General features: G+C 51.6%; 3 protein-coding genes across 25 annotated transcripts in view; 1 reads left to right on the top strand and 2 right to left on the bottom strand.

Annotated features, from left to right (window-relative positions):
- NGEF (neuronal guanine nucleotide exchange factor) overlaps positions 1-9,630 on the top strand; it is a 57,347-nt gene extending 47,717 nt beyond the window's left edge. For all 8 annotated transcript variants that reach the window (XM_072042737.1, XM_072042738.1, XM_027464471.3 and 5 more), the window contains 6 exons: positions 727-816; positions 2,397-2,560; positions 3,522-3,677; positions 6,036-6,115; positions 6,513-6,617; positions 7,025-9,630. In XM_072042737.1, the coding sequence (XP_071898838.1) occupies positions 727-816; positions 2,397-2,560; positions 3,522-3,677; positions 6,036-6,115; positions 6,513-6,617; positions 7,025-7,197 (768 nt within the window). In that variant the 3' untranslated portion in view covers positions 7,198-9,630. The remainder of the gene's footprint in view (positions 1-726; positions 817-2,396; positions 2,561-3,521; positions 3,678-6,035; positions 6,116-6,512; positions 6,618-7,024) is intronic.
- A 453-nt stretch (positions 9,631-10,083) lies between these two features.
- SNORC (secondary ossification center associated regulator of chondrocyte maturation) lies at positions 10,084-20,690 on the bottom strand. 5 transcript variants are annotated; one of them, XM_072042202.1, is made up of 4 exons: positions 20,552-20,690; positions 18,193-18,348; positions 10,407-10,592; positions 10,084-10,242 (listed from the first exon to the last, which is right to left on the bottom strand). In XM_072042202.1, exons 2-4 carry the CDS (start codon positions 18,263-18,265, stop codon positions 10,133-10,135), a joined length of 369 nt encoding a protein of 122 aa, XP_071898303.1. In that variant the 5' UTR covers positions 18,266-18,348; positions 20,552-20,690; the 3' UTR covers positions 10,084-10,132. The 5 variants fall into 5 exon arrangements, with proteins under 5 accessions (XP_071898303.1, XP_071898301.1, XP_071898302.1 ...); XM_072042200.1 differs by having other exon boundaries at positions 19,222-20,581; XM_072042201.1 differs by having other exon boundaries at positions 19,705-20,581.
- A 35-nt stretch (positions 20,691-20,725) lies between these two features.
- The window catches only part of GIGYF2 (GRB10 interacting GYF protein 2), a 78,621-nt gene continuing 74,190 nt past the window's right edge, over positions 20,726-25,156 (bottom strand). For all 12 annotated transcript variants that reach the window (XM_027464459.3, XM_027464461.3, XM_027464465.3 and 9 more), the window contains 2 exons: positions 24,863-25,010; positions 20,726-22,469 (listed from right to left, as the gene is read on the bottom strand). In XM_027464459.3, coding sequence (XP_027320260.1) covers positions 22,402-22,469; positions 24,863-25,010 — 216 coding nt within the window. In that variant the 3' untranslated portion in view covers positions 20,726-22,401. The remainder of the gene's footprint in view (positions 22,470-24,862; positions 25,011-25,156) is intronic.

The raw sequence follows: 25,156 nt of genomic DNA, 5'->3' as shown, positions 1-25,156 counted from the left end.
TAGTTGCTGATGTTCTAGTGGATTTTCAGTAACAGAAGCAGTGCACAAAGTGGAGCATGTTCTCCAACATAATTTTTCTACCTAACCAGGTCTCAAGAGAGTTGCTCCTTATGAAAGAAGCAGTAGCATCTAGGTTAAGGTCCCTGTAACAGGGTAGTGCCTGCACATTGTACTTTTTCTGTCAAAAGTTTGTACTTGGACCCAGATGGACCACAACGAACATCGCTTTTGTGGGACATTCCATCATAGCTGTGGCAGCTGGTGCTGCTTGGCAGAACCACAACATTTCTGCCTTTGAAATGAAGCTCTTTGGTTTGTTCTCTTCTTGAAGATAATACTGCGCATGTACCTTTTTTTTTCTTTTCCAAATGCTGGAGATGGGAGAGACGCATGGTGTGTCAGAATCTGGTAAACGAGCTGTTCCCTTTGCTGCACAGCCAGAAGTGTTGCTTAGCACTGTCTTATTCAGTACCAAAGGCAGCCATCTAACGTGGTCTGATATTCAGCTTCTGGCTGTAACGTCTTCTGGGTGCTGTTTTTTTTTTTTTTCTTTTTTGTTTTGTTCTCCTTCCCTTTTTCACATGAATACAGTGTTGGTGTATGAGCCTGGTTCGTTCAGTTCCTGTTACAGCAAGGCACTTCCCCTATCACGGTCAGGCCTTTCTGCGCTTTGCAGCACTTACCTGTTCAGGCCATTGGAGACAAATCTTCCTATTCTTTCTCCAGGTGGTGAAAGCGTGTAACGAAGGTGTCAGGAAGATGAGCCGAACAGAGCAGATGATCAGCATCCAGAAGAAACTGGAATTTAAGATCAAGGTATAAGCACGGGTTGGTAACAACCCCCTGCAGACAGTGAACCAACAGCATCCAGGTGTTGCACGCGCACACCCAGCAGCGGTAACCCGGTTGCACTCCCTGCAGTGACATTCAGCTGTGGCAGTGCACTGCCTGTCCACGCTGTCCTGCTTGAAACTTTGGAGATGTGCTGCTACAGGCACTGCCCCCACGTGGGCACCAGGACGGTGCCTGTGGGCTCAGTGCACTGCGCTGCAGCCGCCGGGGCAGCGCTAGAGGCAGCGTGTTGCATGTGTACAGAGCTGTGATGCACTGGCAGCTATATTTTACATTACAAGTGACATTAAAGGAAGATTAAATCTACAGAGAAAAACACTTCAAAGCTGGAAAATACCAAAATGAAGGCTGGAAGGCTGTCCCCCTATATTTAATTCATCCATGTCTTCATGCATTATGCCTCTAATCACCTGCTGATCTGTTTTGGGTCCACTCAAGGAATGACTGAATATTTAGGGATGTCTGACCAGATCTTATTTAATACATTCCAGGAAACTCCAGTGCTAAGTATAAAGTCACTGGTTCTTTTCATGAGTGCTGTGAAAGCGCTCCTCAGATCCGTGTGCTTCACTAACTTTAAGGAACATATTTAGTTTCCCAGCAGCCTGTATACATACCTGAGAAACTGAAGAAAAATTAAAAGAATATTTAAAAAATAAATTAAAAATTGAGACCATTTGTTTGGAAGGTCACACTTGGCACCCCAAGAATTTGATTTTCCAAACCCCAAAACCAGTGGGTCTGGGCTAGACCACGGCCCTCGGGCCAGCTTTGGGTTGCAGTAGCTACAAGACTGCCTTCATCACTTACACAGCTGAGGCTGCAAGGGCAGGCTGGAGCAGGTCACCCTGGGCACTGACACAGGCAGGGCTCCTCTAGTGAAAATAATGCAGGGGCACAGAAAGACTGCACCACAGGGCACGTGACAAACGTGGGAGGGAAAGAAGGTGGAAGGGGTAGCAGTTATGGTGATATTTTCAAGTATTTCAGTCATTTGACCAAAAATGTAGTGTCCTAATATAAGAAATGCTGTGTTCTGGGCTTCTGTTTTTAAAATAATATTTTGTAAAACTCCAGCATAAATGCTGTTGTGGCTACTCCTGGCTGGGACAGAGCCGTCCCCTGAGAACTTGCTTAACCTGCTTTTTTCACAGCCAAAAAGCCAACTACATGTTTTGAAAGCCAGTCTCCCTGGCTCGGTGAGGAGACACGGGATGCTCCAGAGACTGGATCAGGCTGTGCAGGGCGTAGCCTGGTGTTTAAATCCAGCACTGGGCACTCGAGCACCACTGCCCTGGACTGTTTGTTTGTTCTTAGGCCCCTGCTCGTGCCCCTGTCTGAGCTCTGTTACTCCCTGTGCTGGGCTGCGGCGGGGCTGTAAGAGCACACTGCGCTCTCTGTGCAGCTTTCCATCCATCCTCTGTGGCAAGAGATGATGTGATGGGAGCTCACTTGAAATTCTTTCTTTGTGGCCTGTTGCTTAACTGCAAAAGCCATGGATTTGTTGCCCTTCTCACTGTTGCTGTCTTTTTTCAAACTTCTAGTCCGTGCCCATCATCTCTCACTCCCGCTGGCTGCTGAAACAGGGGGAACTGCAGCAAATGAATGGTCCCAAGACGTCACGAACGCTTCGCACCAAGAAGCTCTTCAGAGAAATCTACTTGTTCCTTTTCAACGATCTGCTGGTAATTTGCCGGCAAATTCCTGGGTAAGTGGAGAATTCAGGTGGCATCCAGGCACCTTAAGCCCTTTGTAAGCGCAGGTGGGGAGCACTGGCTGTTCATGTGTGGTGCAGCTCACCAGCTGAAACCTGATGGCAAACAGGACTTTCTGCCAGCTTTGTGCAGATTTCAGGGCAGGTCTCCCAGCAGGAGCAGCAAACACATCCACCAGTTCCTGCAGAGTGGCACTGAGCTTCATCAGCTGGCGGGCTGATCCAGGAGGCCTGTCTTCCTGTCAAGAAGTGCTTTTCTGACTCCTCACTGCCTGAGGAACAGCTCAGATTTAGTCAGTTACATTTCTAAGAAAGGAGTCTAGAAAATTCGAGCAGTGGGGAGGGGTATAAATCTAGGCCTGAGGCTAGCGGTTATATTTGACGTGGTATAACCTGCCTCAGGCAGAGGGGAATGTCATCGTGCTTAGGACTATGTTTTGTGAAGCTAGAGACCAGTGAAATACAGCAGCACAAACAGACGGGTCCCAGAGAACAGCGCGTTCTTTGTAGCACTAACTAGACTCACCGGTAGGGAGCATCTCGCCAGTCCAACATTTCTAATAAACATGTCGCCGCAGTGTCTGTACGCCTGGAAATATTTTGCTTCTGCGGCAGCTTGTATCCAGAAAACACAGAGGCATTTTACAAATAGGAATGAATTGAGCCTCACAGTCCCCTTGGAGGGAGCACCATCTGTGTTTTGTACACGAGTTGCACAGAGCAAGCAACTTGTTTTCGGCCACGCGGGATGCCTAAGGCCGAGCAAGGAGCGGGTCTGTTGCTTTGCGGTGAGGTTTTGCAGCCACCCGCTCATCCCTTCCCACAGCAAGGCATCTTTTCTCCTCCTCCCATACAGAGGTTCTTGGTCTGGCCCCAGTACAGTCCTGGGTGGATGAAGACAAACTGTTGTGCCTTACCTGCAGGTTTTCCTCAGCTTCTCTTTAACCCCTCTCAGGGACAAGTACCAAGTGTTTGACTCGGCGCCACGGGGGCTTCTTCGGGTGGAGGAATTAGAAGACCAGGGGCAGAGTTTGGCCAACGTCTTCATCCTGAGGCTGCTCGAGAACGCGGACGACCGGGAGGCCAGCTACATGCTGAAGGCGTCGTCCCAGTGAGTACAACGCAGTCACCCCCCAGCACGCAGCATTGCTCTCTCCCTACTCCCAGGCAAGGGCAGCAGCCTTACCAGGGTCAGGCAGCCAGAGATCCCACTGCTCAGCTGCCCTTAGGTCATCCTGGCTGACCCTACAAATCGTTCTCCTGTGGCCACCTTCAGTTTCTCCTCCTGGAAGGCGCTAGGGAAGCAGGCAGGTTGCTCTCCTGTATGGTGGATTTGTAGCACCCGTGGTGGAAGACAGACAGGCACTTTGCATCCTGGGGCAGAGTTCAGGAGCCCACCTGCTGTGCAGTAAACCAAACAGGACGTGTCCTGCACACTCTGCCAGCGCCTCAGCCACCGAGACGGAAGCCGTGCCTGACCAGGCCTCCAAAGCAAAGTGGCTCCTGGTCACAGGCAAAAAGGAGAAGACAAGGCCTCTTCCTCCGTGCCTTCCACAGCTAATCCTGACCTTGCAGCAGCCCTCTGCTGCTCAGGGCCTCTTTGTCACCCTGGGTATAGCTTATTTGGCTCATGGAGTTTTCAATTCAGGTTCCAACAAGCTCAGACCGGGCAAATGATTCAGCTGCACTAACACAGGCAGGATTGTTTTGGAGCTCAGTGCCTGACTTTCTCATTGACCCAAGACTCACCAGACCCACATTTTTCCAGACACAGCATCTGTGCTGTTAAAGGTGCCGTGTAGGCAGACATGTACCACCAGTTAAGCAGCTACTGGAGATTGTGCACCCCTCACCTTGATGTTGCTTCGCTGTTCAACGGTGTTTGGCATCTGTATCTGCAGCACCAGGATGAGGAAGACAAGCCCCCGGCACAGCCAGCACCTGCACCTTCCCCCCAGCTCTGTGACTGCAGCTTTTCTGTGCTGAAAATAGAGACGTCAGTCACCTCGCGCAGGGCAAACGCACGTCTGACGTCTGTGAGCCTGAGCTGTGCAGAGAATGATAAACCAGGACAGGGTTTGCCTCAGCCTGGGGAGGCAACCGTGTTTCTGCATCCTGCTCCATCTTTGAGGCAGCCACTGTGAGCGTGAGAGCTTGCTCGAGGTGTGCCCACAGGTCTGTTGGCCTGAGGGGTGGTGTGGTGCTGTTCTGGAGCTGCAGGAGAGGTCTGGGCAGTGCCAGCTATGGACCAGAAAAGCAGAGAATTAGAAGAGGGAAGAGGGTGCTGAAGAGCAACTGCTGCATGTACTTGACAGCTCTCACAGCATTTCCCAGCTCCGAACCCACACAGCAGTGACAATCTGCTCAGTGGCAGCTTGCAGCTAGCGCCCCAGCTGGGCTCTGCCAGCACCAGCAGCTGCCCTGAGTTTGGGCACAGCTGGGCACAGGGGCGGTCCTGGCACACACGCAGGCCCCTCACAGGGCTGAGAGAAGGCAGGGCGCTGCGGGGAGGACCCAAAGAGCCCTGCAAGGAACAGGCCTGCAGCCAGCACCACAGCAAGACTCGAGGGCTGATCTTAGCCAGCCCCTCGGAGCACAGAGCTCCCATCCCTTGTGCCCCTGCGGGGCTGTGCTCAACCTCCAGCTGGATTCACTGGCCCCAGGCATCGCACTTCGCTGCCAGCTCTGCAGGTCCACCTGTCAGCACATTTCCTTCTCAGCTTCCTTTCAGCTGTTCCTCTCAGAGGAGGCTCCAGTGGCGTTAGGTGTGCCTCAAATTCAGGTTTCAAAGCTACCATCCGAGGAGGGAGAAAGTCCTGGCTCCCTCGGGGCCGGGAGCACAGCTGCTCCTTCAGCCAGAAGCTGCAGCACGTGAAGAGAAAAGGAGGGGATGCCAAGGGAAGGGCTTCTCGAGCACATGTGAAATCTTCATCCTCCTGCTGCGGGTTCAGGTCTTGCCTTCAGTAACCGTGTGCTGGAGCTGACAGCGTGCTCACGGGGCTTTCATCTCAGCCACTACCAAGTGAGCCATACCTGGGTAGGCCACAGCGCTCATCTGCAAACTGCTCAGCAATACCCTTCAAGTGTTCCTGCGCAGCAGCTGTGGGAATCGATGTTCCTCTGAGTGTTTCACCAGGGAAAACCGCTCCTGTTGGCCTCGCTGGGCCAGGAGCTGCTGTTCCTGGGCAGAGCTCGAAGGAGGCCAAGCTCCCTCCTGCTGCTGTCGCACTGCTCAAAGGGCCGGCCGGCCAGGGCTGTGGGGCAGGGCTGGGGCTTGTTGCCTTGGGGCACTGTCATCTGTGGGACATCCCAGAGGGAGGCTCAGCAGCACCAGCGAGTCCAGGACCCCAGGGAGACAGGCAGGAAAGGGCTGTGAGAGGAGGAATCAGGAGCTCGGGGCTGGGTAGGTGGGAGAGGTGGTGTCCCCAGGACTCTCCTGGATAAGCCTTGGCTTATTTTCCCTATGCAGGAGCGAGATGAAGCGCTGGATGATTTCGCTGGCCCCAAACCGAAGAACCAAGTTTGTTTCCTTTACATCCAGGCTTGTTGGTAAGAGACACAGCACAGCAGCCAGGAGCTCTTCACCCCTACCCCAGGGCCCTTTTGTCTGCCCTGATCTCCCCATCCCGCCCCTTAGGGCCCTGTGGGAACCTCTCCCTGGGCTCCCCTTGCATTTCCACCCCTGATACCCACTTATCAAGGCCTGGCCCTGACTTTGTTCCCCTCCAGCACTCCTCAGCCCACCTGCACTCCTCAGGCCCTGCAGGGCAGGCTTTCACCCCAGGCCCTTCCTCACAGAAACACTCCCCAGCGCATGCCCTCCGCGGGGTTTCTCACTAGATCAGGGGGGGCATTCGCAGAGGTGGCGGTGTTACCCCCCTGAGCTGCTGTCCTGCAGCTCTCTGTATCCTGGCCTGTCCCTCACTCTCGCCCTGTGCCCTGGCAGACTGCCCGCAGATCCAGTGCGTGCACCCCTACGTGGCCCAGCAGCCGGACGAGCTGTCCTTAGAGCTGGCCGACGTCCTCAACATCCTGGACAAGACGGATGACGGTAGGGGGGGTACGGGGAAGGGGGGGGGGGGGCTGCGAAGGTGTGGGCTTTGCCCTCGGCTGAGCGGACAGGACAGGGGACGTGGGTGGGAAGAGGCAGTGCCAGCCTCGCAGCCAAGGGAGCGTGCAGCAGAAGGAGGGTGTTACCGCTGCCTCCTAATGCTCAGCAAACCTCGGCTGCCCTGGGCCGTGGCAGGGCTGGCACCACCACCCGAAGCGTGACGCGGAGCCGTGCCTACCTTGACTAGATTTACAGCCTGGACAGCCTCCAGCACAGCCAGCCCCGAGGAGCTGATGGCAGCTTCCAGGCAGCGCTGCCAGCTCCAGGGCCCTTCCCAGCACGGCCGCCCCAGCGCAGGAGCAGCGGCTGGGCCTTCCTGATGTGTGCCTGTCTCTGTCTCTGCTCAGGCTGGATCTTTGGGGAGCGTCTGCATGATCAGGAGAGGGGCTGGTTCCCCAGTTCTATGGGGGAGGAGATCCTGAACCCCAAAATCCGAGCCCAGAACTTGAAGGAGTGTTTCCGGGTGCACAAGTCGGATGACAGTCAGCGGAGGAAACTGGGCAGCAGGAACCGCCAATGACCGCCGGCACCCCCGAGTGGCTGGAGCACGGCTGGGAGGGGGCAGAGGACAGAGGCTGCCAGCTGGGAAGGGGCAGTGGTGCAGGACAAGGCGCGCCAGACCCAGCACAACCCCCCCCCACCCCGGATAAACTGGGCTGCCTGCCGTGCTTTCTGCAGCGCCGATCCTTCCCTGGAGCCCAGTGCTTCCAAGTGGCCACAGAACACCTTTCCAAAGAGCACGAGCCCAAACTGACACACCGTGAGGTGCCAGCCCACTGAGCAGCGAGGGAACCAGGGGCTGAGGGGGGTTCTGCCTTGACCCCCAATTCCCTGCACATGTTCCAGCTGGAACTGGCTCAGGCTGCTCGGGAAGGGCACGTGGAGCAAAGGGAAGGCAGCAATTAGCACCGCCCGTTTGAGTGCTTCCAGCTCATCACTACCTTCTGAGTTAGGGGCTTTCCTAAAGCTGCCTCTTCCAGGCGTGGAAGCTGAAGCAGAGGAGCTGTCTCATCCTCTCACACAGCCCATTAGCACCAGGGCTGGGAAGAGCCCTAAGGAATCCCATTTCCCGAGCCCCAGTGGCTTCACAGCAGCACTTTCCCTCGGCAGACCCTCGATCCACCTCCAGACGCTGTGAACGCAGCCCTGCTCCACCAGCAGCCTGACCTCAAACGCCCCGACCAAATCCCTGCCACCTGAAGTCCTCAGAGCACACCTGGGTCCTGCCCCACAGCTCACCTCTCTTCTACAGCTGGCAGCCCCTCCACAGCGCTGCCGCAGAAGCCGGCAGCACCAGGACCTTCCCCAGCTGAGCTGCTGCTCACAGGAGCCCGGTGCCTGCGCTGCCCTGCGGAGCCCCGCCACTGCTGCAGGGCTCCAGGAGCACCAGCAGAGCCGGGCACCGTGCAGCGGGTGGGTGACGGTCCCCCGGGAGCTGTTGTGCGCTGTAGGAGGCCCAGCAATCACGCCTGCATGTTTGTACCCCACTCCTCCCAGCTGCCCCCCTGTACAGGCTCACCCCATGTATATATGTGAACCCCAGCGCCTGCAGAGCCAGGTCACCACTCCTTCCAGCTGTGACACCGAGCATCGCATGGAGCCCAGGGCACAGCACCGAGAGGGGCCAGGGGACAACCCCAGCACGAAGCAGCCCCGCAGCAGCCACCTGCTGCTCAAACAGCCTGGCTGCAAACAGGCCCACGCGTGGCCACCGGCTGGGCCCGAGCTGCAGCTGGCATCTGTCAGGGAGTCACGGTCATTGAGCAACTTTCTGTAACTCTGCAAGGAGTCTTCCAGGCCCTGCCTGCAGCACGCTCTGCCGGGTCATGGCTGTGCTCAAAAATGGGGTGGAGAGCAGCTGCTTGCTCACAGAGCCACGCAGCAGCCCCACACAGGGCAGCAGTGTGGCTGCGCTGGTGGCAGCAGGGGAGGACAGAGGAGAGCTGCTGAAAGGGGCTCTGCAGAGCTGCCCTGGGGCTGTGGGTGGAGGGACTGAGTCGCACAGCACCAGGCCAGCTACAGCCAGACCCCAGGAACAAACCCATGGGAGCCAGAGCAGCAGAGGGAGCACAGAAGTGGTTCCTTCCTCCCTCAGGCCGAGCTCGGTGCCACCACCTCAGCAGGAGCACCCGACAGCAGCCAGCACAGCACCATGCCCACCTGACAGCAGCACGCACAGGCTGGAGGCTCCCAGCCCCCACCGGAGCCCAGCCCCACGGCGGGGGCCTGCAGCCTCCAGCTTGGTGCAGGGCCGCACCCCACAAACAGGGACCCCCCCAAGTTGCTTCCCCCTGCTCCCAGGGCAGCTTTCTGAGCACAGCCAGAGCTCCACCTCAGGGCCTGGACCCCACAGCATTTGCAAATTTTCCACAGTGCGAAACCCAGGGGAGCTCTGGCTCCAGGCAGCCCGAGTTCCCCAGGAAATGAGCACACCCCAGAGCCTGCAGCTTTGCAGAGCTGCAGCCAGCCCAGCCCTGAAGTCCCACACACCTACCTGGGACGCTTCTTAGTACAGCAAGGCTCCTGCACCCCTCAGCAGCAGCTGTTTAGTAGCGGAGGGACTGACCCAGGTTCCCCAGCGCCAGGACAGCACCACCCCGCTGCATTCCTTGCAGGGGAAGAGGGGCACAGGGCTGCAGGATGCTGTCCCACCCCCCGCCGCCAAACCCTGGGACTCACTCTTGCTCTGTTGTGACCTTTTATGACTTCAAACCCTAGGCACAGGCTGTGCCGTTTTCAGGCACCAAGTGGCATCCAGTGTTATTTCTTCAGACCCAGCCCTGCACGCCTGTCTCAGTGGTCTCAGTGTTGTACAGGGCCAGGCCTGGGCCCCACAAGCACGGGCTGGAGCCCCCTGGACCCTGCCAGGCTGCCTCAGTGAACTGAGGGGAACTTCTCGTCGTCTCGTTTGCCGTGTGATGAAATATAGCTGAGCGAGCCAGCGCCAGTGACACTCCTGCCTCTTCTTCCTCCCCCAGACCAACCGCGTGCCCCCCCCAGCGCGAGTGCTGGGGTAGGGGGAGCTGGGCCAAAGACAGGGGGTGGAGGTGGGGAGGGGTGGGAAAGTGGTGTGGGGTGACACCAGGGAGAATTGGGGTGGCACGCAGCACCTCACCACCCTCTCCCAAGGAAAGCTGTGCCAGATGATGCCCAGCACTGTTACCACCCCACCAGGACAGACCTGGAAAGCTGCTGCCAGCCCAACGCCCCTTGCTGCCACGGGCTGGGGGGGTGACACTGCTGCAGTCAGGCCTGCCAGGTGTCAGCGTGCCCACAAGTCACACGCTAAGAGCCAAGGGAGAGGTGGGGTGTAACGCTGCCACCCGGAGCAGAGGCTGGAACACCCTGCATCTGCGGCAATGTTTCTGCCCCAGGGGCCCCCGGCAGCTGGGGAGCAGCAGCAGTGGAGGGCAGGATACAGGCTGGTTGTGTTACAGAAACATCTTTTATTGAGTTCAGGAGGCAGAGAACTTTCTCAGCGTGATGACAACCAAGGCCACAAGCACAGATGTTCCCAGGAGGGAGGCGATGACAATGGCACCAATAGCTCCAGGCCCCAGCGAGCCTGCAGGGACAGAAAACAAGGCGGCGTGAGGCTGGCAAGTCACAGAGGGGAAGGGCAGTCGGGCTCAAACCCCTCAGGGAGGCAGACAGCAACCCCGCTCCCAAACCCCTGTGGGAGTGACCCGCATGCAGCCTGGGGGCCCCGTGGTGCTGCCCCCCCCTTACCGTCCCCAGTGTCCAGGCGGTGCAGGTGGGTGGTGTCCTCAGGCTCCAGCTCGGAGGTGTACGGGGGGAAGGCGGTGGCGTCTGAGAGCCGGGCGGTGGTGGTGGCGGCATCGAAGGGGCCGGCTCCGGAGGGCAGCTCAGGCGGCTCATTCCACAGCGTGGGGACCGGGCCCTGCGGGTACTCTGCTGGGAGACAAGCACCGACCATCACTCCTGTGCACGGGTGGGCCCAGCGGGAGCCTGGGACGGCCACAGCTCAGCCGGGCCCTGGGCTCCAGGTTCCCAGGGACAGATGGAGCAACCCCGAGGGCTGTGAAACCCATGGGGCAGGGCCCCAGGCTCTGGGAGCACACCCCCAGAAGACAATGCCTGGGCTCCAAGGTGAAACCAGGTGTCCACACAGCACCAATGGGACAAGGGAGACTATCACACCCCTGCAACAGACAGAGACCAGCCAGGCACCCATGCACAGCCTGCACTGTCCAAAACCAGTGCTGCGGGGCCCTTCTGCCCTACACTGCCACCTACGCAGTGCAGGATGCCAGAGGCACTGCCCGAGCAGGGGAGCTGCATCTTGCGGGCCCCAGAGCCTCAACTTCCCTCTGCCCCCACCTCCATGCTGTGCCGGGGAGATGAAAGCAGAGCCGTGCTCTGATGTTACCATTCACGTCCTGTTATTTCTTCCCCCTGTGGGGTCGGGAACCAAAGCAGAGAGCCCTCCCTGTTTGTGTGTGGCTGAGCTGAGCATTCCCTGTCAATGCCTGCCTTGTTCAGGTGGGCCCCGGCGGGAGCGGGAGACATTCCACAGCTCCCCGCTGAAACCGCTGGGAATGTCACACTAGGATGGAGAAAAAGGGGAAAAAAACAGCAGCCAGTTCCAGGGCCCACCTGAACCGACACGGTGGTTTTCTGGGCCAGGAAAGAGGGCAGGAGAGGAACCAGAGCAAACAGCCCGAGCTCCCTGGGGCAAGGCACAGAGGTGCGCACCCATCCTGCACGGTGGGTGCTGGAGGGGCTGGGTCACCCGGGTGCCTCGCTGCCATGGGTACACGTGGGCTCAGCCCTGCCCAGCCTCCCCAGCACCCTCCTGGCCTCTCCCTGGCCCAGCGAGGGAGGTGGCGGCGGCAGCACCAGCCCCAGCTTTAAGTACCCAGAGCCCTCCCTGACAGTGCTCTGGGGGAGGAATGGCCACTGAAGGACCACGCTTGGTTCTCCTGTAGGAACCCTGCACCCAAAGAACAGGAGGGCCAGCACCAAAACGCTGCCTGTGCAAACCCCCAGACAGGACTTGCCACGGGGCTCACATCAAAGAGTGGCTCCCACCTTCCTTGGAAGCTTTTGCTGCTGCTTAACAGGCTTAGGAACACAGCTCTAGACCAGATTTGCAAAGCCCTTCCTACAACCGTAAAAGCGACAGGATTTTCATGGGGAGCTGCCAGCTTAACTCTGGCCCAAGGAGGAACGAGACAGGGAAATCAGCTCCCAGCCTGAGGTCTGTGCCAGCGCTCATTCGGGCAGCGACCCAGCACACTCGGGCTGGCTGACCCACCTGGGGGAGGAGCTGGACATGGCATTTGCTGCTGCTCCCATCCCGGGTCCCCAGCAGGAGTGCACAGGAGTTGTGCTCCACAACTGCTCCCCAGAAACACCCGAGCCCTTGGCAAGGCCCTTCTCAATCTGCCCTGCACAGCCAGCAGCAGAGCTGGAGACACATCCCATCCAGGGGCTCTTCCAGAGCACTATTTCCAGTGGACCTCTTTTCTCAAAATCCTGTTGTTTTGCTACCAGAGAACAGATCAAGAGGAAACAGAATTTAGTGGATAGACATAGTTAAATCAACATGGAAAGGACCCAAGCAGAGTTAGGGCTATTTAGTTAGCAATGGTGGCATTAGGAAGCTGTTGGTTTAGGCACAAACCAAACATGTTTAACAGTTTGAAGCCCCGCTTCCAGGCTGCTTTGGGAAGTGGAAAAACTGCTCAGAGAAGAGCTCCCCTCCAGCTGTGACCTCCCTTACTGCACCAATAGCGGAGCCATTCCCACCTGGCAAGGGGGAGCCGTGCTGGGGGGAGGTCACTGTTGCATTTCCCAAGAACATTTTTCTCTCCAAAAGCCAAAACAGCTGGGCACAGCCCTTGCATCGGGCTGTGGTCAAAGTCACAGATTGCTCAAGCAATCTCTAACAGATGCAGACACCATGCAGGGAGCCTGTAGGACCCGGACAGGCCCTTTCCAATACCCTGTTCTCAAAGGGACAAGGAGGCAGTGCCACCCCTTCCAACAGCAGAGCAAGGGCTCATTTTCTAGCCAGACCCATGGGTCCCAGAACATCTCTCCAGTCCCAGCAATCCAATTCCTGAAAAACGCATTGCAGCTCTCAAAGTAGGGCACAACTTATTTTTGATAGCCGAGTAAAGAGGCAACAGTCTAATTTATTTATGATCTCGGTGACTTAAGACCTGGCTAGAGTCTTGAATGGCTTCTGGACAGATATTTTGTTAATTCCTCTCATTTGATTAAAGCGTACATTCAGTTCACCCTCACAAAAAGGGCAGAGCGTGCTAAAGGCGAGCTTTCTGTTCCAAGTTCTTGTGGTTTTCCCTTAACGGCACTTCAGCGGCTGCAGAAAACACAACTCCCCTCAGCCAGGCCTGGTGCTTCACTACCAGGAGCTGTCAGCCCCGCAGCAGAACCATGCACGTGCAGTGAACCCGCATCTGACCACTGAGCACCATGGGCTCCGCCAGGCCCCACTGCCGGCCCTCCTCACCCACCGCTGCTGGAACTGCTGCCGACAGCCCTGCAGCGCTCTCCCTCCTGAACTAACAGATCCCCTCTCTCACGCCTCCCTTCTCACCATGCTGTGAGAAGCACAACCCCCCAACCTGACTACCCCCATGTCCTGCTGGTTTCCCCAGGCGCTCGGGCACTCAACGCCCGCTCCCCTCAGCGGTACCACACAGCCCGAGCCCAGCTCGGCTGCGCCGCTGCTGGCTACGAGCAGCAGAGTCGCAAGCAGACGCGGTCAGACCTAAACATGATCCACAAGAAAAGCAGCAGGGGCAGGCCCAGGCCTTCCCACACGCACGGTTACCACCTTGACAGCAACCTGCCGGTTACATTGCTGCATCCGTACTGCGACAATGGCGCTGTGCCCCTGAACCAATGCCTCCCAGTGAGGGATCGGAGCCGGCTGCAGCTCTCCATGGGCAATGGGGAGGCTGGACGGGGCCTCCAGGGGCCTGGTGCAGGCACAGCACTGTTAACGTGCACAAAAACCCAAACACGTTGCAGTCTTACGTGAGGGTGTGCAATTGAGGACTGAAAGCCAAGTATCAAGGGCAAGTTAGCATACGGTTTTCCTGTTCACCCAAGAACTTTGTAGAAATTAAGAACTACCAAGAAACATGCTAAAAACACCTCATCAGCCCCACCACTGCCCTGCCTCAGCTCCCCGTGCTCTGAAGAAAGAGGAACCATGACCCCGGGGCACACACAAGCCCTCTCCCAGCACCCAGCCTGTCTCAGCACTGGGGCACAGATGGAGGAACTGCTGCCCCTCAGGCTGCTCAGTCAAGTGCACTTCGTAAAAAACAGCTTGGGAGCATTTATGGGAGAGGTGATAGAATCAGATGACAGGAATTATCTTAATTACTGAGGTTTTTAACAGTGTGGAGATGGAACCCAGAGAAAAATGGACTAAAAGTAATTCATTGTTCTGCAGCAGGCCAAGTAGAGGAAGACACAGATGACACCTCTTCCTCCTCATATGTTGAGACAAGTCATCTTACTTCTGGGAAATAAATACCCTTCAGGGAACTGTATCACTTATCCTCCCTCTCAGCAGCACAGGGTAGTTATGACTGAGGCCAAAAAAAAACAGAAAAAGTATCAAGGGTTAGTACAACAAAAAAATACAAGTTTCTGAATGATTCAGGAACCCACCAAGACTTCAGCTACATGGACCATAGTGGGGTCTAAAAGGGTGGACGCCAAGGGCAACTTGAAGCAACCCTCCCTCCATGCTCAGTGAGGAGGCTGGGTGGGCTGCCTGCACTGTGACGTGGCCTCCTGTGCCCCAGATCCTGGGCAAATGAAAGGTAAGACTAGACAAATCTCCACAAGTGATAGCTCTTGAAGCTGGACAGATCTGAAGAATCCTTCAAGACACCCCAAACAAAGAGAACCTTCCCCCAAGCACAATGCAAGACCTCAAGGCAGGCAGGTGTGACCATCTAACATCTCCATCCCTGGAGAGCAGTCACCAGCGACCACCACTCTTCTTTGAACAACCTGGTTTCAGGATCTCATTGTCCTCAGAGCCTGTCAATAGGAGATGACAATGAGATGTTCCTCCTCCATGGGATGATGCTTGGAAAGGCAAGAGCACCTGTTGTAACCTGAACATGGCACACCATTTCTTCTGTCGCCACCATGTACAGGTTAACTTAATGCCAAATCCACAGCTCACATCCTTTTCATAACTTGGGAGCTCTTCTTGCCTTTTTTTTTTTTTTTTTGATAAAGATTTTAGTGTCTTTTTACATCCATTACAAGGGGTGGCAGTGGTGCTGGGGTGTGCGCTAAGGTTACCTGCTGCTTTCTGGAGCACACTCTCCACCTCCAATCCAGTAACCTTAACCAGGAGCTGATAATAAGTATCATTTACAGAGCATTGGTGCTGAACAAGTTTGAGTAATGCTCTACAAAAACTTGTTTTAAATCTGGACCTGCTGGAACAATCATGTCTTTAAGAAATATGTATGAGAAAATATTTAATTCCCATATTCTTGAACTTCAAAAACTTCCCAATAACCCTTTATTGTATTATTGCTGAGAACACAGACAAGTTGCTACGGACAAGGCCTTGTCCCGTACTTCCTCCTTTAGCATAACGAAGACCATCTCCTGCTCTGCTTCCTTCCCATCCTCCATATCCACACTGACGTGCTCCTGCAGTACAACATATTTCCACATGAGCTCAAAACAAAAATCCAGGAGCCCACATCAGAGTTCGATTACAAAAAACACGACTCAGAAACCAAGGCCTCAGCAAAGTCTTCTTACCAACTTCAATTGGAGTTCCGAACCCATTATGGGGATTGAAACTGGTTTTACTAAAAAGCAAAAAGATTTCCTTCACCATCTTACGATGCTCTTGGCCAAAGTGCCACTTGTGTTTGAAGAAAGAAGTGGACAGAAGTTGGTGGTGCAGAGAGCCCTTACATTTGACCCTTTTCCTGTTGCACCTACATGATGTGGACAAAGAAGGACTCAGGTGTTGTCCTGTCTTTGACAGATGCAATACTGGAAAGAGCTTAGTAGCTCAGAAGTTCACATTTTCTCAAGTCAGAGCCCTGAATGCTCTGCTCAGGAAGCCAGCCTGGCTGGGCAAGAAACCAGATCAAGGTCCACAACCCACCAGCACCCTGGAAGCGCCCTGCTACACCCCGATGGGAAGCCTCAGCTGCCAGCAGATCCTCCACCTCTTGCCGAACTCCCAGGTGCTTACCCCAGGCTTTGGCACAAGATAGCTCTTGAGTCACTGCTGTGACAGAACCATGTCCAACGAGGAAGCGAAGACTCGTTCTGGACCTCAGGGTGGCATTGCCAGCATCCCCTACAGCCCTGCCTGAGGCACAATCCACTTTGCTCTCCACAGAGGCCTTTGCTACGGAAAGTACGAGGTGCTGACATGGGAGGGCAGGGGCTGCGTGAACTCGGAGGCCAGCAATGGGCTGTCCAGCCCCAGGTAGCCACAGCAGGCACAGGGCCAGTGCAGGGATGAAAAGAGGCCTTCATGGGGAGCACAAAGGGCAGCCTGTGATGTGCGAGTGCTGGAAGCTCGAGTGTGGAGCAGCGTAGAGCAGTGTGGTTCTGATGAATGTTAAATAAACTTGTTTACAGAAAGGCTGGGCTGCATGTATATGCACAGAGACCAGAGGGCTGCCTGCATGCCCTTCCCTTCTTTGTCTCCTCAAGGCAGGAAATTTCCTTTTCTAACAGGGTGAAATGCAGAAAAAATTCCACTGGGCGCTAAAAGCCCCCGCACTGGGGATGGTAACTCTCCACTCCTAATAGAGCAGAAAGTTGTTCTGCTCCTGGGATGCCTCACAACCCAGGCTGGTTCCCTCATGTCCTACTTTGGTGTAGCAAAGAAGAACAAACTTAAGAGGGCCTCAAACTTGGAAAATGCAACTGTGAGAACGCACCTGCACCCCAGGCTCTGACTACTGCATTCATCAATGCAAAGCTCTGAGAGCTACTAGCCTCGCTGGGCGAATGAGGATCACCCAGTATCAACCAGAGTATTTCAAGGGATCAAAGTGACATACAGAGGCAGTGACAGCTGGTTATAAACCAAAAGCTGAGTGACAAGCAAGTACACAGGAAAGCTGGCAAGGCAGGGGACAGAGTGGGCATTCACCAGACCCTGGGAACTTAAGGTAATATGAAAGATTCTAGCTCGGAGAGGAGGCAGGTCAAAGTTTCACTGACAGTGAATTGATTTCTGAAGAGTGAAAAACTCTAACAGTTAAAAAAAAAAAAAAAAAAACTTACCTGGTTTTGGGGAGGAGCACTGCTACTGATTCTGGGAGCATAAGCAAGGTATAAACTGCAACACCGTGCTTAAATTATTAATGTTCCATTACAGAAATATCAAAGGCCAGCATTTGAGAAGGAAAAGATGCACTTTTTATGGCCCATCTCACAGTTACTTTAAAAGTTCTCCCAGCAAGAACACATCTTAAAGTAGTGGGACGTGCAAGGGCAATACCAGCTACAGTAACCCTCCTCATACCTGCCGATGCAGCCATCAATTCCCATCTGTATGAAAACTCCTTCAAAAAGCCTGCTAGACTGCTGGCCAGGAACTCCCTGCTAAGCAAGGTGCAAAGAACAAACGAAGGGAGCTGCAGCCTAGCATTGCACTTCTTGGAAATCAGAACAAGAATTCAGGAAAACAAGCGCTGTGCTCTTGCCTGTTACCTTGTCGTGAGCCATCTGTTCAGCATCTCACCTGCATTTAAGGAAAGAGGCTTTGGGGAAAGGCAGTTTCCCCCAGAACAAGTAGGGGGGAAGTTATTAACAACCTCCTTGAAAAACTGTGCCCAACAGAGCACGTGTCCCATGCTAACCCTTGTCCCCTCACCACCTTTCTGCTGTTTCAGGCTGCTAGCAAACCATCGCTGAGCATGGGTCAGAGCTACGTGCCCTGCCAGCCTGCAGTGCCTCACTTACACCCAGTCCTAAACAGAAGCTCAAACAATTCAGATAGACAGCTCAGCTTTTGACTGAGCTAACTGTTTTCATAGACAGCTTTGTATTTCTATTTACAACACCTGCAGTAACATACTCTGCTGCAGCAGAAAACAGGAACCAGAAACTGGCAAATGGGCTTTAGTAGCTGGAGATTTTTTTTTTTTTTAAATCTTTATCCTATAACTAAAAGTAGACAGACAAGCTGTCCCATCAACTGCAAAGCACACCCCATCCACTGTCTACTGATCTATAGTCACCGAGACTCATGCAGGCACTACTGCCGTTCATCTCCAGTTTACAAAGGGTTTTTGCCCTTCTCTCCAACAGCAACGTGGTTTCAGGACAGAGTATATTCTTACTTGATACTACCCTACTGACTCCAAAGCCCATTTCCATTACTCAGTTATAATTCATTAAATACTTATGGATGTTTTTAGGGGAGGGAGAGGAAGATGGAGCTACAGGAAGAGAGGTAGGTAATACACCTCCTATTCTTTCGGAGTGTAAATGCAAAGATCCTTACCTGCCAGCACAGCAGGGAGCAGGATGCCACACAGCATTAGCAGGACCAGGCGAAGGATTCTGTGGTAGGGCATGGCTTCCCTCAGGAAAAGCGTCGTCAGGAATTCTTAAACTCTTCAAAGCACGAAACAACTTGGAAATTTCACTGGTATAAAAACTTTGTCCAGTAAGGTAAAAAAAAAATAATAATCCTTCACAAGCGGATAGAGAGAGTGCAAAGCCTAGCAGAGACTCACTCTCACTGACTTCTCGAGCACACCTCCTCCTGAAGGCAGCTCCACCCTCTCAAATTTATGCCTAAAACCCCATAGGCAGCAGAGCCGTTAGGCATCCGTCACCCTGCCAGGCCAGCGCACACACGAGCAGTTGTTGGCGAGCCCTTGCTGGAGGCTCTGTCCCCGCAGCCACCCAGCACCAGGCTCAAGGGCTCTGCTCGCCTCTGCCTGCAGGGTGGCGGTGGTCCTTGCAGGGTGGGCACAGCAGAAGAACAAGGGCCTCAATCTTTTAAGGTTAAAATACCCTGAAACAGAGCCAGAGCAGCTACGTGGCACCCTTGTTTTCTGGCTGCAGTGCTTCGAGGTGGACCAGGAACTGCGTGTGGTCTGCCCTGGCAGAAGTGCCCCTTGAAGCCTCGCAACCATCTTCCAGGGGAACCTCCTTCACCAAACCATACCTGCCCCCTCCTCAGGTCTGAACTGAACACATACTGCCTCTTCCTGCAGCCTCCTGCCACGCTGCTCATCTCCTTCATATGGATTCATGAGAAATTATCAACAGAGAAAACTGAGGTTGGTTTTCAGTCACATTTGCACTGACAGAGACTTGGGAACAGCTGAAGTGAACAGAGGCCCACTCTGGCTTACCAGAGGACAGAATAACTGCATTAGTAGTGGTTTTTTGTTTGCTTTTAAAATTTGTATGAGGATGAAATATTTCATAGCTTCTGTTCAGGAGATGTTGTAATTCAACTACATAAACATCCCCCATGTCAGTTCTTTATGTTCTGAAATTATGATACAAATAGTTTTACCTAATGTTTCAGATCCAGTTTTCTGGTAAATGATCTCTGATTTTGGCATTATCTGACAGGCAGCCAGATCCAGTTCAGCTGTCCTTTTAGATGACTCTACTTGGTGCAGCTCTTTGCAAAAGCACTTCGTTTTCAGTCTCTGCTTTTCCTGCTTCCCCTCACAGCAGTCTCTGCAGTGAAATGAGATGTTTGGAAATAATCTGGTGAAATAACACTCAAAAGAAACCTCAGAGATGTCTAACATCACACTCAACATCTTCCAAAGTTGGACCACAGCCCCATCAGCTATCCAGGTTCGTGTTCTGTCTGAAAGAAGACTGACGTGCATAAAGATATATCAGGTGCAGATACAAAGTTGTAGCTCCTATTTTTCCCATCCCTACCAATGCAAGAGACCTTTACTACTGTAATAGGCCCTCTTGTAGTCACAGAGGTGAAAGGACAGTGGCCTCAGTGTACAGTCTGAACGGAACAACATCTTACCTTCATACAAAAACAGAAGTCAGAATATTAAAATACACAAGAACACGATCTCTTCCCCACAGGTCCATTATCTACAAGCTCTCAGAAGCAGAGCAAGGTCCTCAGGGTTTCACAGATCATTGCACGTTCTCCCTGCTTGCATTTCTGCATTTTCATTTAGCAATCGGTGAATTGTTCCTTTTGAACTCCCCAACTGAGCTGAAAATTAACAGGCTTTTTCTTGTAGTCCAAAATTAGCTTGTAGAAATTAGATCATACCATTAAAAAACAAAGTACTTATGAACCAGAAACCTCATACACCAAAGTAAAAGAAAATTTCAAAACAAAGTCAAATGATCAGCCAAAGCATGTACTGCTCTCTCCAGGACAACAGCTGAACATAATGCAAAACTAATGTAAGTTCTTCACTGACTCGGTATTTCTAGTGGTCATGTGAATGACAGAATAACATTCATCATTAGCCTTTACTGGGATTTTCCACACAAAAACAAGAAACAAGTAGAAAAAAGAGGAAAGTAAGATTTTGTCTAAAAAAGGAAGGGTGCGAGGTGTCCGTGTGGACTTGAATCCAGGGGGGAAAATAAAACCTCCCATTTAGAGAAGGGAATTGGAGTGGGCGGGGTGGTACCACCTGGCAAAAAAAGGGCTCCATGACCAAGTGTTTGTAGTAACAAAAAAACAGACAGGGCTTCATCTCTCCTGCATAAACAACATGAGTGTGAATGCACGTGTTTCTGTATGCAGAGAGGAGGAGGGCAAAAAGTTAAAGCTTCCTTGTCAAAATTTTCCAATCTTGACTTACTGCTGTTTATTTGAACTCTAAAATTATCAAGTAGAAAAAACCCACCGGTATTCCTCACCAGGGAAGAAATAAAGCAGCAGTTGTTGTTCCACATCCTGTATGCTTCCTTCTTGTTTCTTGACGAAAGCTGATGAGTGTCAAGTTTTGGATCGGTTTTAGCATCAGGAATTATCTCAAAACTCAGCTTCGACAAAAGCAAGCAGAAAATTTGCTCTGAGATATAATACAACCAGGTTTTATTTAAGTTCTCTCTTTCCCCCCCCCACACTGGCAAAAGTTCAGAGGGAGTTTAAAGTTTTGTAAACATTTTAACTACCCCTCTTCCCCCTTTTATGAATTTACAAAGCAAAGGAGACAGGGAGACCAGATTTGCAACAGTTCCAAGTCTCTCCATGCTATTGGATCCAAAAACTATATACAAGTCTGCAGCAGTCTCTGTATAGTTACTGTACATGTTTGGGGGCTGGGGGAAGAGAGAGGACGAGGAGGACGAGGGGAAGGTGACCCCAAAAATGAATAAACCAAACAAAATAAAATACAAAGCCAAACTGCTCTTGAGCAACTCGAACTGTTTTCTTTAGGCAGTGATGACAGAAAGACAGACACCTTTATACACCTCCACCAAACTGCAGCGCAACTCCCTTGGCAGGTTATAACCCTCTGGGAATGGGAGATGGGACCAGGGTGTTGAAACTAAGTGCATTTGGCAGTTTCAGTTTTGTTTATTTTGTGGTGTGTGCACGTGGGTGGGTGGAGAAGGGAAGGCCGTGGTAATCTTTCGGTGAGAGAAGAAGGTTACGATTCCATACTTAAACATGGATCCAAGTGAAGGTGCGTGATGTAGCTTAAAGTGTAGATGATATGCAGGGCTGTCATTGCACATAGCTTCACCCTCCACAGTCTCTTTCCATTACAAAAGGGCATCTCTGCTTGTTAACCTAAGCACTGTTTGAAATGACAACTAAGACTGCTGGGGTATGTATCTGAAAGCCAGTGTTCACTCTCACCAAAGACTAGAGATCCAAAGGTAAAGATCCTACTGTCTCTTAAACGAGACAAATTTGCAGGAAAAGAGCTCAAAATAGACTGGTCCTAACCCTCAGAAGGTAGCATTTAAGGGATAAATTCAACCTGAAAGAAGAGATGCCACCCCTCTTTTTCCCCAATAGCAGAAGTCCCCCCTCTTCCAGGAAGGCTGGAGTATGCTGACAGGAAACTCCACCAGCTTCAGCATCACCACCTAATGAAGACAGACTCGAGCTTTCCCTCCAAAATAATGTGCTGAGAAGGGCTGGCAGGGGGTGTGCAACTTCAAACCAACCCAAGCTAAACTGCGCCCGCCACCGCCCCTCTCCTGCTGTTGCCAGTTCTAAGGTTAGCTTATGAATGCAACTCCTGGCTTGGGAGAGCACCACTTGCCCTGATGGAGCGCGGAAGTCAGTATCTGTGTGGCATTTTGGTTTTGACCAACATCTGTTAACCACAAACTCTCTCTCTCTCTCCATGACTGCACGTGTTGGATGTGGTAAGAGTAACCAGGAGAGGGAAGCAATGGTTTGCAGGATCCCAATCGATTTTTTTTCCAGGTATGTCAGCAGAAGAAATCACAGCACAGTGAAAGCTTGCTGCCCAAATCAGCTTTGTTGTGAACAAATCCTGTCTCCCACCCTCCCAGGACTCTGAACAAAGTCCACTCGACTCTAGGATGACAGCAGGAACGACGCCTGTGCAGTCCTGGGCAGAAAGGGTTTGCCGGGGCTAGAGGAAGCAGCCTGAGATGATTGATTCTGTGATTCACTGCAAGGCGAAGAAGAATGCATGGTGGAGAGTACTGTGTCCAAAATGGAGAATCCAGGGTTAACAGATGCAGCAAAAGCCAGCTGATTTGCACATGCTCAGTAGTCTTCCAAAGTCTCTATTTCTCCCATATTGAGCCGCTCTGATGAGGCATTCACTGAAAACCCTGCAAACCAAAGAAGAGCCATGTTATACATCTGGTTGTGGTATATTCTGTATGACACAATGCATCTGATACACGTAGCAGCTGTTTAAGATGAACTGAATAGACACCAAGTAAAAACCCAAAGGAAAATCCAGTATGGCTAGATCTAACAACCCTAACTGTTGTGTTCCCTCCCTACCTCCTCCTCCCCCATCCCCACAAAAAAAAAAAACAAACACAAAGATAATTCATGTGCTTAGGTAAGTATCAATTGGTCTTTAGAAACAGATCAGCAGAAGCCCAATTTCAGCTTTAATTTTCAAGACATTATCTGCAGAGCTAGTACAGTATCGAGGCGCTATGAAGAAGACATGGTTCAGCAACATCCCACAACACAGCGTGTTTGAACCAGCTGGTACTTGGGAGTGCCTATCGCAGTAGTTACAGAGTCCAAGAGGCAGAAATAGGTGTTCTGTGAGTTCAAAGTGTTGATCATGCCTAGCACTTCAGAGGGTGTGAGCAATGCTACTCCTTTAAAGTATAGACACATGTACCTAAGAAGCCTCGTGGAGGTTCCATGCATTTCCAGGCCTTTTCTTTTTTTTTTCCTTTAACCTCCTAGCTCAGGAGGACATGAAAATGTACAAAGCTACACAGGGCTACCCAGTTGGCTCAATATACATCTAAACTTTTAACCACACTCTTAACTGTAAGTACCAAGGATGCAGTGACACAAGAGTGAGAAAGCCAACATATTTTCTACAAGGAAAGACTCTAATGTTATATCATAAGGAACTTTTATCAAGATTCAGTTTTTATTGTAGCAACCCCATATGAAGTATAAGAAAGATGAAAACTTTGTGTTGAGCTCTTAAGCACAAGGCTGGCATTTTTTTTTTTTTTTTTTTTGTCTTGAGACTGCTATACAGGCTTGCTCTGTGGCAAAAAACAAACCACTTTTCACAGCCATCATCTTCAAAGTGCTCTGCTCAGGATGTTTAAAAAACTGCTCTGGCTCCCTCTCCTGGCAGTATGTTACCTAGAGATCTTTGTAATTTTGTAAGAGCACACTAATTTCTAATAAGCTGCCATGTTAGCTCTCTTATAGCTGAAACTTCATAATTGCATTTAGTGATTTCTAATATCAATTGACCAAGTGCTTTTTTTTTTTTTTTAATATCTAACTGATCACCTACATCAGATTCACTAGATTGGCATCTAGGGGTGGAATACATCAGGATTCTACTGAAGAGTTCATTACACTTCAAAGCAGAGATCAGTTTAATTGAAAAGCACTGATTGTGCTGATAACAAAAAGGGAAGATGTAAAACAAAGGCAGGGTCCTGTGCACCTTAAAAGGCAGCAACTTGCAGGTGTATAAAGCAGCTTATTATGAACCGAGTAAGAGTTCAGCAGTGCCAGCACACCAAATACCTGCTCAGTGTGGTGCCCTAGTTTCCGTTTCATCACACGAAACTAATAGGGACACATTCGTTCTACAAGAACACTTCAGCAACATATTATATATCTATGTGAGAGCAGTAAGCATTGAAGTAAGTGATGCCCCTGTTTTCTTAAAGGCCACTTAACAGAAACCTTTCCATCAACGCTGTAAGTGCAGGCCAACAACCGTCCTCACAAAAATTAAGAGAACAAAAAAGACTACGAACTGATGTCAGCATCTTCACTGCCTTCAATTCCAAACTCTTCAAAACAGATATACCTAAAGGCCTTGTTTGTTCTGCTGCACTCTTAAAGATCCAGACTATCTATGAGAATAGCCACATGTCCATGACAGGCAGCTTCCTTGTCTCAGAGACCAAAAACTTACAATACATGAAAATACGGATTTTGAAGTCTTCAGGGTTATTTTCATCTCTCAAAAAATAATGTTAATGACTATATTGTTTAAAAAGGAAAATAAACAACTAAATTACATCTCTTCCCATTACTTTAGAAGACTTTTCTCAGGCAATTAAACCCACTCCTAATTTACCCCCAAAACACACTGTCACTAACAGACACTGGAAGTCTGTCCTTGACATCAAGGGCAGGCAACAAGTTCTCTGGAAGACCCCTTTTCCTGATCTGCTGATTGCATTTGGACAAAGAATCAACGCACAAGAGACTCGTCTGCTCAAGAAGTGTCATTAGTCATCTACATCACTATCTTGTCTTCTACTTACCACAAATTTGAGGCCTGAACTATTCCAGCAGCAGAAGCATTCAATAAAAGCTTTTACATGAAACTGATGCATTATTTTAAAAATTGTAATACTGAAACAAGTTCTAAGGACACTTCAACAACTACCTTTTCTGCTTGAACTCAACACTCCCATTTAGGTTAACATGATTTTTACACTCAAGGCTTTTCCCCCCCAAAAACAATTAGTTTCTAAAAATTTAAACTGACCTAACAAGCTAGGATCTGCGCGGACCATTTTCTGTTTCTTCTTCTTCTTCCCACTCTGCACAGCCTCAAAATTGGATTGCTGGTTGTTACTCTGATTGGTCTGAAAGACTGAATGTAGCGAACTATGATTCATCCCCCAAACTGAATCCTAGAAAACAAAGCAAATACATTATAAAATGGAATTAAGCTGTGTTTATTTATACTGAAAACACACAGAGAACCCAAATCACTTTCTATATCACACGTGGTAGCACTAAGACACTGATGCATCCATCCAGTATATCTACCTTACCT

This window comes from Anas platyrhynchos, chromosome 9, assembly GCF_047663525.1.
Source record: "Anas platyrhynchos isolate ZD024472 breed Pekin duck chromosome 9, IASCAAS_PekinDuck_T2T, whole genome shotgun sequence".
Lineage (NCBI taxonomy): Eukaryota > Metazoa > Chordata > Aves > Anseriformes > Anatidae > Anas > Anas platyrhynchos.
Note: the sequence above shows the minus strand (reverse complement) of the source record. Positions and strands in the feature narration are given on the sequence as shown.